The 14,964-nt window shown below is 40.5% G+C and overlaps 1 protein-coding gene across 2 annotated transcripts in view; it reads right to left on the bottom strand.

Moving 5' to 3' along the window:
• stxbp5l (syntaxin binding protein 5L) overlaps nucleotides 1-14,964 on the bottom strand; it is a 125,580-nt gene that overhangs the window by 60,947 nt on the left and 49,669 nt on the right. For both annotated transcript variants that reach the window (XM_061088708.1, XM_061088709.1), the window contains exons 3-5: nucleotides 11,157-11,238; nucleotides 6,712-6,812; nucleotides 183-317 (exon numbers count right to left, since the gene is read on the bottom strand). In XM_061088708.1, the coding sequence (XP_060944691.1) occupies nucleotides 183-317; nucleotides 6,712-6,812; nucleotides 11,157-11,238 (318 nt within the window). The remainder of the gene's footprint in view (nucleotides 1-182; nucleotides 318-6,711; nucleotides 6,813-11,156; nucleotides 11,239-14,964) is intronic.

Below are 14,964 nucleotides of genomic sequence, written 5' to 3'. Positions count from 1 at the left end.
GAAGGCATCAGCAGAGGACCAAGTTAACTGCCACTCAATATTTCACTGTGCATGTACTGTATGAACCAGTGCCGTCCACAGCACCACCATCAGGACCATTACATTAGAAAGCATCTCTGTCATCATCATGGCTGTTACCACTGTTTTGCTGATCTCCAGCTCTTTGAGCGTTAGCTACTCACAGCTCTATGGCCTTGTTCCACATGATGACGTATCCGGACAAAACGAAGGACTCGATGTTGACCATGTGTGTGTTGCCGCGCTCCGTCCCCACGTACAGCCATTTGCTCTGAAAGGGAAGGTGGCAAAACGTGACCCTGGAGAACAAGAGACAAAGGAGGAGAGAGACCGGGTGTTAGAACATCGATATAAAGTCATTAATTCAGTTTGATTGATGGGTGTGATAACAAAGTTTATTCTCACTCTTTTGTACATATGCACATTAAGGTAAACCCGACATTTTGCGAATATAATGAGGATAATTATGTTAGTTATTATTATAAGTGTCTTTACAGCATCAACCAGTGGAATAAAATGGAAAACTGGTTTTATCTGAGTGTGTATATTTCCTGTTAATAAAAAGTGATTTAAAAGCTACTGTCAATTCTAATCACAGTTGGATGAAGTTAGCCACGCTGCTATTTCAATCAGCAAAGAAGAATAACAGTAAACAGGATTTTTTATGAGAGGACGGATTATGCATCACAACAAGGCAGAGGGGAGAAAGCTAATAAAGTAACATTAGGTATGGCAAAAACTTTTCCAGTGTTTCTCGGTTGTTCACAGTTCCAGGTCTCGGCTTTCAGATAATGGGTCATGGTCAGATTTAGGACAACATTTCTGGGGATTTTTAGGTCTCAACACAGATTAATTGGACCTGTGAAGAAGGAGGCTTCATGGCTTGAGTCAATAATAGACCTAAACTGATAAGCTACAACCTAACAGAACCATTTACCTGTTTTATTGTGGTTAATCAATGTATCAGCCATAATAGAGCAATGATTCCTTCCAGAATAAAACCACAATGAAACATGGAGTCATTTGCTCTTCTTTCTTTTTAACATTTACACAGACTTTCTTCTGGTGACTCAACAGAATCCAAGTGATGAAACAATCATTGGCTCAGAGACAGATATTTAATGACAGTGTTATTGTAGAACACACACTGCTCAGCGGGGATGTTACCGTTCTCCAACCTTCAGTATCTCTTCAGTGCCTTGACAGACTGTAACTATGTCCCATCAGCTTAATTGTAATAATTGTGCCTCTCAACAGAAGTCATGGCCTGACTCATTCATGGATATCCGAGGAAGATGGCCTGACTCATTCTGTCACGGTTTAATTTAGCACCCAGCAGGAAGGTGGAAAATCGCTTTCCTTCCACAATGCAGAAGCTGGTGTATGGGAATCATCGCCTGCATTTGCTCCTCCTGCGCTTTATGTTGCCACTCCTGCTTCTCTCTTGTCAGAGAACTCTTGCAGTCAGCCTGTAAGCTCACCCTAAGCCGGTATAAATAGTTATTTTAAGAGCCCTTCAAAACAACTGCCAGAAGTAGAAGCCTGAACTTTTTCTGTTTGCGGTTTAATTTCCCAGTAGCCTGCAGACGTACTGTATGCACCACAGGCTGAACTGGTCCACTGTTCCACACATAATCACTACCCTTCCATACTCAAAGCTTTAAATAGCATCGAATCTTAATTATTGAATGCAGAATTTCCCCCCGCACAGTCTTCATTTTGCATATGTATGAATTCTATATTGTACCTCAAGTGAGCATCACTCCAGGCAATAATGATATAGCCTAACTGTAGAAGCTTACTATAACCATACCTCAGTGATTGCATGTCTGCTCAAGCTTTTTTCACTGAACAATACAAATACCACTTTTAAAACATTATAATTTAACAGCCACAAACAATTTATTAAATAATTTTCTATGACTTCTCCGAGATTTTTCGGGATTGGATATTTTTTCCCAAAGCCCCAAAGCCAACGACCCAGTAAATGGCAGGATTAGAAGATGGAAGACAAATGAGACAGCAGACAATTCAATATGGATTCCGGTGGCTCGGGGAGATGACATCATTCAAACTGGTGCTGGTGGCGGGGATGTGCTTCATGAAGAAGAAAGTCTTTTGCACCATGCATTTATCTTCAAGGAGCTTTGTGATCAATGTTTGAGGATTATTATGTCTTTAACACTAAATATCTTCAAACCACCTTCGGCAATCTGGATAAATACATCTATTCAGTGAGCGACAATAAAATGTATCAATGCAAAAGTGAGTGGAGATAAACCGATTGTGTGGAATTATTTTGGATTTAGGAAAGACGAGATAAGACACTACCACAAACCTCACTGCCATTTTGTATTAAATTTCCAAAGCCAAGAGGTCTTACAATAGATTTAAATACAGATTAAGTCAAGACTGAGCAGAACAAAATAATGATTCATATTTTAGTGGCTTTTTGTGATCTGATATAGATGTAACCAATTTTGAAAAATGGGCTTTACAATAGTGATGGGACTGCCTATGTATACCCTTACAAACTATCCAACATGTAGCATCCCTACAAGTCTTAATTTTCTTCCTGTGAAAATATTCAAAGATTAGTCAAGGCTTTACAGAACAAAACTTCTATTAAATGAAGAAGCATGAGAAAATGAAAAAGACATGGTGGGAGTGAGTAGAGGCGAATACAGATCTGGAGTCAAATATGAGGTCTCGACTCCAGAGAGTCGGACCAGGCTTATAATTAGCAATCAAAGAGGCCAGAAAGAGCCGTGGGTTTAGCCTCCAGCTGACCAGCCACCGCCAAACCAGCTGAGGAGCAAATATCCTTTATTAACTAAACAGATGTAGGGATTGATTGAATTGCTGATATCGTCGAGGGAACGGGCCACCTGGCCATCTGTTCTGCATGAGACATGACACCACTATTTAAGGAATTCTGCAACGGCTACATAACGCTATCCGAGCTGTCATGTTGGATAGATCAAAACCACAGATGCTTACATTAGCTCAACTGTCTCCTTTCATTGTGCTCAAAACTGCAGGGAGTGTGTGATGCTTCATGTGTTGTGATGTGCATTTTTGTTTGCTATGAAAGTCTTCAGATTCCTTTCGACATGACGAGCGAGGAGGGCCGGCGGCCACGCGATGCTGACTGACAGTCATCCCAAAACAATTCTCCTGACAATTTCCTGTGATTCACACAGTATTCTGAAGGGGTTGTGCGGAGGTGGTGGGGTGCTAATTGTGTGAGGTCCAACCTAGAGAGACAGAGCTAAATGGAAAATCACTGGCCAGCCCCTGATGGATGACTCATGATGCCCTCCTTCTTCATTATCCTCAAGCATGATTCATTGCTCTGCAACCGAGAGTGAACGGTGCTAACTTCTACCTCACTGCACCACGAGACAGGTAGAAGGAACCGGAAGAACGGCTGAATCAAAACAATATTCCTAAGGTTCATGTGTTTGTGTGGCCATGCTACAGAATGAGAATCACAGTGATGGGTACAGCTGCAGGGTCTGCAAATACATCTCAGATGGACTGGTTTACAGAGGCTGTGTGATGATTTCTCTAAACATTAAAGTGTAAAATTGCAGCTAAGTTCTGTCTAAAGTGTCCCTCCCTGAAAATTGCTGAGAGGCGAAGCTGAGACACGCCGAGAGTTCTGGGACAGAAAAAGAAGGACATAAGGTATATGAATATTTGGAATGAATATGATAGAATTCCTTGAAATGTCAGTAGTTGTCATCACTGCATTACAGAGACAGCGTGTTCCTTCCTTGACCTGCACACAGTAGCTTGATTTAACAAGCCCCTGGTTGGGTTTTATGATGCTGTTCCCTTTTTTTACTGCAGGAGAGAGATTTTTCGTCTCCTGGAGTAAGCTCATGGCCGTCTCGGGAGGGAAAGTTGAGAGAAAACATGCCCAGTGACTCAGATGAAGTCCTTGACTTAAGTTGAGTTCCGCTGTGACGTGTACTCATCAAAATTAACACTGGCATCGACCCTGATGTTCTGTGATTTTATGAGTGTGCCAGAATAAATCTTTATTGTAAAAGAAAATACATGTGCTTTGCAATTCGTGTGCACAGTTTATAATTCACATTCAATCAAAATTCTGTCATATTCATTAAAGGCCCTTGACCATGAAAAAGGTGCAGACATCAAATTTGAGTGGGAATGAAAATGGAAAAAGAAAAAAACACTTCTTCAATCACATCTGTTCAATGAATTCAGTCAAAGCAGCATTAATTATAAGAAGAATTTAAAGTGTGAAATACTTGAACATGAAGTTAATCGAATGATTAGTGTCTCTACTTTCCTGTGTTTTGCTTTGAATACATCTTATATAACTTTGCTTCCATTGTGTATGAAGGTTGCCTCCTTTGATTTCCACCAACATGTCTGTGAACTTTCTTAGCCTCAATGGCAAAAGAAGCTTAATTTCACATAGATTACATTATTTTCATATACATACATTATGTTGCATTGCTGTTATTTAATTGTTATAAATTTTGATTTAAATTAATATTGTTTCTTTTGACTGCAGTTATAACTAAATTAACTTACTATTTTGCCCTGTTGACATAATTATTGACTATGAATGTGTGCTCTGGATAGTTACAGGACTACACTACAGTGGACGCCCCTTGGATTCAACAACATGTGTTGTTTTAAACAACAGGGTTTCTTCTGTGTATTGCCACGCCGACGCCAGGGGAAACGTTTCAAAAACCAAATGTCAACATTAGAAACCTTTGTTTGCCATTCCAGTTAAATGGTGGGGAGCAGAGCCTGAGCTGTCACTGCTGGGAAAAAGCAAAGAGCCAAAACCTTGCTTATGACAACATTCCAGAGGCTGCTACTCAGGGGAGAAGAGGAGATGGCCTCAAGCAGCGGGTGAGACATGTGATAGACTGAAAGAGGCAGCTGGCGGAGGGTGTGTCATGTCCTCCTCATCCAGCGGGTGAGGAGGTGTGACACAAGGATCAAGAGAGAGAGAGACATCATGAACGTCATATCTGGACAAAAGAGGGCGCAGTGGGGTTGATGAAAGTTTGCCCAGGTGGAGAAAATGTAATGATCACAAGCACACTCGGGGTCTTTTCACCTTCAGTCAAACTCACTGGGTGCGACCAAGAATTCTGCAGTGATCAGGTTCATCCCAGTTTATTGAGCAATTCTGGCTTCCTATAGTGCGGACGTATCTGTCGGGTAAAAGCAACAGAGTAAAAACAGCCTGTCCTTCAACCTTCAAGACCCTCAATTGGTGTCAGATATAGAAACAGACACAAGGCAGAGGTCATTTGAGATGTTCAAATTAAGCACATCCATCACACCCAGTCTGACTGGGCTTCCATAACCAACATCAAATATTCCACGAGCTCTCTCTAATGATGCCAGGTTACAGCCACCATGTGGAAGGTGAGTGATGTGGCAACATGTCAAAGGCGAAGGATTCGGTTTTCTAATAACCACTCAGAAATCATCTATCACTGCCGGTGGTGGTGTAGATGGGGGGAGATGTCTCACAAGTTCAATTGAGTCAGAAGATGAGGTTTCTCAGGCTTATCAAAGAGGGTAAAAAAGGTTCAGTGTCAAAGGGAGGAGAGGGAGTAGAGGGAGGAGAGGGTGGAGAGAGAGGAGAGAGGGGCGAGGAAGGAGAGGGAGAAGAGGGAGTAGAGGGAGGAGAGGGAGAAGAGGGAGGAGAGTGAGGAGAGGGAGGAGAGGGAGGAGGCCTCGGCTTCTCGACCCAGACAGAGCTGATTAAATGTGTTTCTGGCTGCTGCGGATGATGCTGCTGAGAGATGGTCCAGTTAAATAAAGCTCGGCTCAGACAAATGCACTTTGAAATCAGGTTGCATGGCGGACATGAGGAGAATCTTCACACAAATCATTCACTATAATCTTAAACAAGACCACACTACAAGATTAGAAAATGATGTCTAATCACACACCACAGGATAATATTATTATATTATTGGCCCAGAGGAAATGACACACCAGCTCATCTCTCTCATGTATCTAATGTTGGTAAAAGGCAGACGCCAGAATGAGTGTGGATGAGAAAATGATCGAAAGCAAGTGGTCAGCATGAGATATTTATCTTTTCTTCAGGTGACACTTCAACCGTCAGTTATAATATCTGTTAACTGTAGCGCAGTAGCTGACGTTAGCCTCTCGGGTTGCTGTGTCTCTCTTGCTGGCTTTTGTGATTCAGCTCAGAAACAACGCACTGTAAATCCTATATATGAGTTTGATGAGTATCGGGTAGGCTCCCGATTCTTCTGCGGCCAGCTGGGGAGGTTCAAGAAATGCTCTGGAACCCCTCACACTACCAGATAATCTGGGCCGAACATCAGTACCAACCAAGATAAGAGTCCTGGGGGAACAAATCAGCTTTAAATTGGCCTGAAATGTCTGTAAAGTGAGCCCAGTTCAGGTCTTTTCTAAGGACTCTTTACAGCTGTCATTGTGTCAAGATGCTGAAGATGAGTGGAAGCAGAATACAGTGTCATGTACAGCTCAGCCCTGACTGCCTGACCCTGTGGAAATTGTTGTGCATGATGATGGGCTCTAGTATCACGTAAAAGCTGGAGGATATACTCATCTCGGGCAATTGCATCTAGTTTTCACAGTAAATGTGTGTTTCTGTACCCTGTACGTGTGCGTCCTATCTAGCGGAATTCTTACCTCTCTCTGTTGAATTTGAGTGAATGCAGGATCGCCGGCCGCCTCTGACGCAGATTCCACAAGTGTAGCGTGTCATCTGCACAGGCTGTGACCAACGCTCCCTAAAGGACAAAAAACAGGAAGTATCAGTAGTTAATCATTGCAGGGACACGGATGTCACCTTGCCTTTTGGAATAAAGTCCTGTGGTCCTGGTTGATGAGATTGTGGAAGATTACACAAAATGCTGAAAACATAGTAGATTCAAGGTGAAGGGCATCAAGGACATACACGTGAAAATAACATGAGGTATTTACAGTCTTATACACACATAAAAGCAGAAAAAATAGGTAAAAAAAATACCACACTAACATTGAAACTGAAATAAAACTGAGAGGAAGTTTTCAAATGTCATCAGCTGGTTGCAACCCTGCTTCTGAGGGCAGCTAATTGTAATTACAGTGAAATTCCCAATGCGGGTTTGCTACCAGAGCATCAAGGCTAAGACTGGAGCCAAGGGAGAATTAGCTTTAGATTACAAACTTAATCATGGGATTAAAGACTGTACAACACAAGAGGATTTCACAGAATGTTTTCCCTTCGTTCAAAATACATAACCTTTGCTTAAGGGGTGATTATCAGGATGATACTAAAACTATATACGGGAAATGTAGCGTAGGGAGGACGTTTTGTGGACCATTATTATCCGTGGAGAAATGTTCCATTATTCCCTGTAATTACCATCAGACACAAAAGTCTTGTATTTGCACTCTGTGGTAAAAAAGTCTTCATCTGACTGATTCTCTTTTCAAAAAACCTGCCTAACCCCCATTATGAATGAATGACCTTAACTTTCCCTTGATTCGTCTGATTGTCACGCTTGACAAAAGCTTATTTTCATAGTGAGTTTGTAAGATAATAATTTATATTGGTAGAATTATTAAAGATATGATATTTGTCTCCACTGAGTGCCAGTACGAGGTAAAATATATAAGACTTTTCAAGCAACCAGTAATCCTCAGCCAGTGTTCATCACCATGCAGCAGAACCAAACCTCAGAATTATCACATTCTACATTATAACATTTCTTTTAAACAGTACACTTCTGTTAAGATTCTATAGAGGCTATTCTATTCAATACATATACACCTCATTCTGTTCTCTATATGTTCACTTATTCTCAGACCAACAGATGGAGCAAACTATTTTAAAAGGGAAGTGTAATGGAAGAACTGGGTTGCCAGGTGTGATTGTGTGGAAAGTGGTTTTCATTGCTCATGGGTCAGGTCGGAGGTCAGTAGATGCTCCATCACCTCTCCCACCTGTACCCTGGTAAGTCTGACCTTATATGTTTTGCACCAGGTCCGCAGCTCCATTATGGTGAGCTTGTATTGACGGCTTGATGGCAGCCAGGTGCAGCTATAGTTCACAGGTAAAATGGCAGAGGCCAGGGCCCACAGAAAATGACTCCATACAAACAATCTGGAAGAATAACTACCTGTGTATTTATGTCGGTGAATCAACATTTCATGTTTGGCTGAACCATTTTCAATAGCTCCCTTTTAACACTTATCGCATCAGAAAATCTAAATTGGTTAATTAACCAATTGATCATAACATGGCCTGATATAAAGTTCATTCTTAAGAAAGGTCCCTGAGTTGAGACGAAGAAATTGATTAAACGTCTTCAAACCTGGAGGAAAAGCTATGAAAATCCAATTTGAACACAGAATATGAGGCTTAATAAATTATAAGGAGTGAAATTTATGTTTCTCGTTAAAACAAATTAATAATGGTGCCGATGTTATAAAATTTGCACATTGTCTTTGTTTCAAGAATTGTTGAGGGAAGTGGGCTTTGTTAATAATATGCAATAAAAGAGTTTACCCCGCAATTTAAAACCATTAATCAATGTAACTGTTCAGAGGACTAGGAAGTCCGAATGTTCCACAGATGAATCACAGACACTGGTCTCTGTTATGCACCTCATTTACGCAGCAGATGGCAAAGAGTTCCCAAATCATAATTTATTTTCCCCGTCATCAATTTTAAAGCAGCAACATAACGTAGCCTATTGATGTTGGTTTGTCAGTGTAGTGTGTGGACTGTATAGTCCAATGAACAAATGCGTTTTTGGTATAAATAGAAACTATCACTTGTCGCGTTTATTTGCAAACAGATAGCTGAAATGATGATCACACCCTACACACACATGTGCAAATAGCAGTTGTTGGGCTGACAGCGGCACATGGAAAATGTTTGCCCACCACCCCACCGTAGAAGAGAAACACTCTTGATGCATGAAACAGGTACATTCCAGGAGTGGGTTAAATCTAAGTGAATGTCAAGAGGCTGGTCTGAACTGTAAGTCGAACATTAGCAGGGAGGCTGACGGCCCACACAGTTAATCCAAGAGGACACTGACACGCAGCACAGCTATCAGTCGACAGGTCAAACAATGAGAAGAACTATAGTCATCACTGTGAGGGCCTATTGAAATACAGGAGACAAACACAAAAGCATTTATTATGCTGAATCCCACTCATTTCACAATGAAATTGCAAAAATGAATTAGTAAATATACAGACACTTCAATGGCACTCAGCTGAGGAGGAGTTCAACACAAGGTGAAGGATAAAACAAAGGACTCCATACAGGTTTAGCAGCTCACAGCTGTTGTTAAACATTATATATGTTTTTGTATTTAATTTGTTGTTAATAATCTCTGGAAAATGGGTGAAAATAGATTTTGTGTAGTCCTGCTAACAGACAAACAGCAATGAAAACATAACCTTCTTGGCAGAGGTATTAAAACACACGCACACAGAGAACACTGTCTTCACACATGTACTTGAGCCTCCACACACATACTCAAAGTAAGTATCTGACACACAGAAACACACACACACACACACACCTCTTCAGGCCCATACACATCCATTTGCTTCAGACAGACACATCACAAGTAGGCCAATGAGTGATGGAGAAGTGGGCTGAAAAGGCCAGTGGGCATAAAAAAGAAAAAAACTGAGTGGTTCTACGCAAAAAACATCGAGAGGCAGGAGGAGCAAATGGATTAAAGAAGAATAAAGGATAAAGAGAAACACAGAGTGGAATGAACCGCGTGACTAAGCTCCTGCTCTTTAACACCACGACCTGTTTTTCTTCCGCTAGCACACCTACAGAATTCTGTTAGTAAACAAAACATGGAATCGAACCGCGGTGCACACGAGTAAGATGTTGTTAAAGGCCTCAAAGAACCATGTGTCAGCCCACACAGCAAAATCAGACAGCGAGGGAAAACTGTTTTAAAGACATTGAGGAAACAAATCTTTGAGGGAGTAATAATCATAATGATCATTTAAATGGTTCATTACAGAATGCTTTGTCTCCTGCTGTCATCAGCTCCTCCACATTAAACAACAGAGAGTTTCTAACTGGTTCAGAAACAAGACTGGGGGGCTAAATATTGTAAACCCAAATATGTCAATATGTACTTTCAAAGACAAAAAAATAATCCAACACAGTCGAACCACTGAATTGGAAACCAAATCTGCAGTCAAGAACCGAAAACAACGGTGGGAAAGTAAATAAATCATTGATGGTGCCCACGGTGCAGCAGGGTTACACTGTCAGGATCTTCATTTCTCTCGTATTCGCACACATCAAGTTATTTCCAGTGGGCAAACTGCTCCTCTTCATGATACAACTGGAGTGGTTGGATAATTTCATCCTCAGCGGTCTTGATTTCTGGGTTATGTAACGTGCCAAACCGAACATGGACCAAATTAAGCTTCAGTCACATTTTCTGATTTAATATTTAACATGGTGAAGATGTTGCTGTTTTTCAGCAGGGGAAAAAAATAATTACACTTGCACGCCTCAAACAGAGAACGGAGATTATTGTATACGTATAGTGTTAGAATATATATATAGGACCCACAGAAACTCGTCTTGTTTGCAGGAGAGACTGGACTTTGAGCGTGTGCAAGCAGCGAGGACTGTAGGCTCAGGAGAAGGGAGAGCAGGGGGGGGTGCCAGGCAACAGTGAGAAGGAGCGGGTTCAAGGTGAGGCTCACATGATGCTCAGTAAACATTGGCTGTGAATTTGACTCAAGCTTTTTTTTATATTGCACAATGACAAGTGACTAAACCACAATATAAAATGATGCGTATACACAATTTTGTATTCAGTAAGTTAGGTAAAAAGGTGTTCGACCCTCACAACAGCCCTGATTGTGACAAAGCCAAATCTGCAATTATTTATTATCAACAAATCCCATGAAGTAAAAAATAACGATAAAAGCATAATGAATTAATTGTACTCACAAGCAATGCCTGAGTAGCTTCAGACATAACTCCTCTCTCATATTCACACAAATGATTCAACAACCCCCGTTTAAAAAAAGGTAATTGCCTTCATCATTATAACAATCAAGATAACACAAAAGGGATGACTTGCTCTTACCTCATTGATGAGGAACACCAGTTGAAGAACAGCTGCTCCGGTGTCGTGCTGACAGTAGCAGTCCACCCCAGGTCGCCCCAGTCTGATGACATCACAGAGTCAAGGAAAAGTGTACAGAGGTGCACTATGGGTACATCACACAGCATGGTCAAAAACAGAGCATTTAATGTGGCAGTGATGGTGGTGTATCGTAAGACAACATCAAGGTAACACTTGGAGAGTTTTACTGGTTGTACTGGTTTACTCTGTGATGGATATGACCTCGTACTAAGTCCATTGTATTTTTTGCACCGTATTTCTCAGTCTAAATATTGGAGACATCTCTCAGTGTGATTCAGCAACACAACCATGAGTGACCACTATTTGAATCCCTACATCTCATCAGTGTTAACAAGACTGAACATTACGACCTTCGGGTGAGGTTCCCTGCACAGCTGTATCATCACTACCTTCACATTATCTTGTTGCATCTAATAAACCGGGCTTAGTGTGTACAAACAAGACACATAATGCAAGCAGCCATGCAAAACGTGCAGTCACTGATTCTGCTAATACCAGGCCCAGTCCTGTTTCAAACGAAATAATCTTACATTTGGCATTATTAAAAAAACACAACTGATCAGATGTCCTGTGAATAATGACTTTCTTATTTGGTTTGGCAGAAATATAAACCAAAATAAAACTCCAGAGCAGATTCCTGAGCTAAGAAATGTGAGCAGTGCTTCTCATAAATTTTCCAAAGAGCAGAGGAGTTTAACTACTTGTGTTAGAGGGGGCGAATAAATAAGTAAAGTTCACACCAATACGTGACACATTAAGAATGTGAGACTATCTGTACATGATTCTCACCAGATATGCATATAGGTGTGCTATCAAATAAACATATGGGCAAAATCGCGGAATCCCCGGGAAAGAATTTGAAATGAAAAACATTTAACACCGAACAGCTATGTGTGATCGTTGGTAACATGGACCAACATGATTTGAGTCTGTCGAGCGCCCACACAGTGAACACCCATGCTGACAGACACAGTATTTACTGAACATGTACAGGAATAATCCTGTGATCAGCAAATAAATCAACATGCGGTTTGTAGAGGAGACAAGTTACCAGAGGAAGCAAAATCCCGAAGCACATCCACCAGAGCAGGTGGGAATCAGCGGGAGGGGGAAAAGACACAACGTGAAAACAGAGCCAGTTGGATCCGGTACAGGAGCAGTTATTCATCCACTATCGCAGAATTCACTAGAGTGGCCGTCACCGCGCGAGGTTCGGCACCTTGTTGCAGAGTGGCAACCTGTGAGCTCGTTAATTTCCTTCTGTTGATTAGCTTTTCAGTAATCATATTGCATGGAAACCTAAAACATTGATATAATTCTGTTATCAGTATGTGGTAGCATTAACTAAAATTAGCTGAAATTACAACCTTAAAGTTTAGTGCCTTCGCCAATATTAATAACCCCATTTGGTTTGAGTCATTAGGTCGAATAATCTTTGGCCTTTTGTAAATAAGCCTCCAGCTTCAGCGATGAAGTGACATAAATATAAAAGTTTTCAGTTTTTATTCTCAAAATAGTTGTTGTGAAAAGCTTATATTAATACTTAAATGATAACGGTCTGTCTGCAAATTTTTTTTGATTTGATTGCCATGTATATAATAGTTTGGTTTGTAATTATTATAATATAATAGCAACAATACTATTTGTCGCAAACAATCAGGAGGATATGATTTTATAATAATCCATCCATATCTCATCATTTCAAGTATTGGACAGTTGCGGAATCTTGTGATTTCATGGAGTCTGGAAATGTAATAAAGCTCCAACCCAAAGCTCATGATGTGTCTGGTTTGCCCTTCTCCCTCCAGAGATTTCTGTCCACCTCACTTAACATCAATACCTTTCAACACCTTCCAGAACGCTCGGGGCAAAGTGTAACGTGTACGAAGAGCAATGAAGTATTTGTTGCGTTGTCAGTGAGAGACAAATAGAAAAACCTTAGAGTGAGAAAAAAACGTTCAGTCGTAGAAAAATACGACAAATAATTGATTGTAGTAGGCGTCAGTGCAACAAATTACCTGCTGTAGGATTCTAGTGTGGACACAATTTCATGCCCTAATCATAAATTAGAATAAATCTATTAGCAAATGATGAACACACAGAGTTTGGTTTTCCAACATGTAACTCTGGTAGAGTTCAGTAATGTTATATGTATGGCCAATAAGTCAGGAAGGACTCTGACTATGAGAAACCCGGCTGATTGATAGTATGCAGAGCAAGCACATCTCAATTCAGTTTCACAATGTACTCTGAAACCAACAGGGCAGAAAGGTCTTGTCTTGCTAGACTGAATCATCACATCTACAGCAGCAGCAGCCACAGACTCTGATACGGCTGCAGATCTCAGGTGCACTGAGGAGGAAAGACTCAAACAGTTCACGGTTCAAAATGCTGCTTGTGGCTGTCGGTGAAAGATACATTTAAAATGTCTTTCAAAATGTTCTCCTAATTTTAAACAAATACCCAAATAAACAAGTATGTAATATTGATTTATTATGGCTGCACTTCTCAATTGTAATTCCAGGTTGTAACGGCACAAAACAGGGGAGAAAAGCTCCAGGTGGTGAATCTATCTGGAGTTAACACATACTTATATTAGATGTAGATTATATAAGACTCTATTTTTACAAGGCCAATTTAGACTTATTCTATAGAAGAAACAAGATTCATTTAGTTCTGGTGCCAATTTGATCAACATGAAGGCTTTCATACGCAATACAAATTGGCTTGTGTTTGTGTCTCTGTATGTGTGTGTGAATGTATGCTGCATTTATATATATATATATATATATATATATATATATATATATATATATATATATATATATAAGTGAAAGGGCTGAACAGCTGCGGCTCAGGGGTTAGGATACCTAAAATACTTTTCTATATTCTTATCATGTGCTAGTACAAACATGCATACAGCTTTCTTTGTCACATTTCAGGCTGTTGAGGTTTTATTAAGATTGCCTCGAGCTGATGTCTAGTGGTGTTTTCATTCCTTTGATTCTTCCAAATCCACGACACCAAACAGAATCACTTTCTGCCCTGAAGAAGTGGTGCTGCTCATAGAGATTATTATAACTTATTGTATTCTAATTTACATGATGGTTAAACACCCATAATTCTGACACTGAAACTTAAAAAGCTCCTTTCTTATCTTTCAACTTCCTATGATGAAATCCCAAGAGAATGCAGGCAGAGACCAAACGTCTAGATAAATGTTTTGAGAATACAAAGCATCACTGGAAAAAGAAAGCGGTCAGAGAGCAATCCCCCAAATAATTTCTACCCCCTTCTCTCTGTCAGCTCTTTTTAATTCCCACTCAGAAACACAAACAGGGGAAAAAACATTTTGCCCTCGTGCCATCAAACTAAAAGAAGTCAGGCTCGCCCATCTAGTCAGTCTGTATGTATCTCTCCTCTGAATACCCACACAGCTGGTGTCTGAAATAAATACAAGTCAGACGTAGCTGCTTGTGAGTGTTCACAGTGTGAGTGAGGCTTGCTGCAGTGGGACAGACTGTAACTAAAAATGATTTACAGATATCACAGGGCCTTAATGTTGTGCAAGTGTACAGAAGTGCAATGTTCTGCATACGCTAATGTAGTATTCACTTTCACAATCAATGATTTGAAAGAAGATATATAAACACATGGGAATTCCCCATGTATCATGGTCTGAGCTGTAATAGTTGTAACTACAAGTAGTAGCTGATGATCACAAAGAGAAACTGGTGAGTGTGTGTTT

The sequence above is a fragment of the Limanda limanda genome, chromosome 16 (assembly GCF_963576545.1).
Source record: "Limanda limanda chromosome 16, fLimLim1.1, whole genome shotgun sequence".
Taxonomy (NCBI): Eukaryota; Metazoa; Chordata; class Actinopteri; order Pleuronectiformes; family Pleuronectidae; genus Limanda; species Limanda limanda.
Note: the sequence above shows the minus strand (reverse complement) of the source record. Positions and strands in the feature narration are given on the sequence as shown.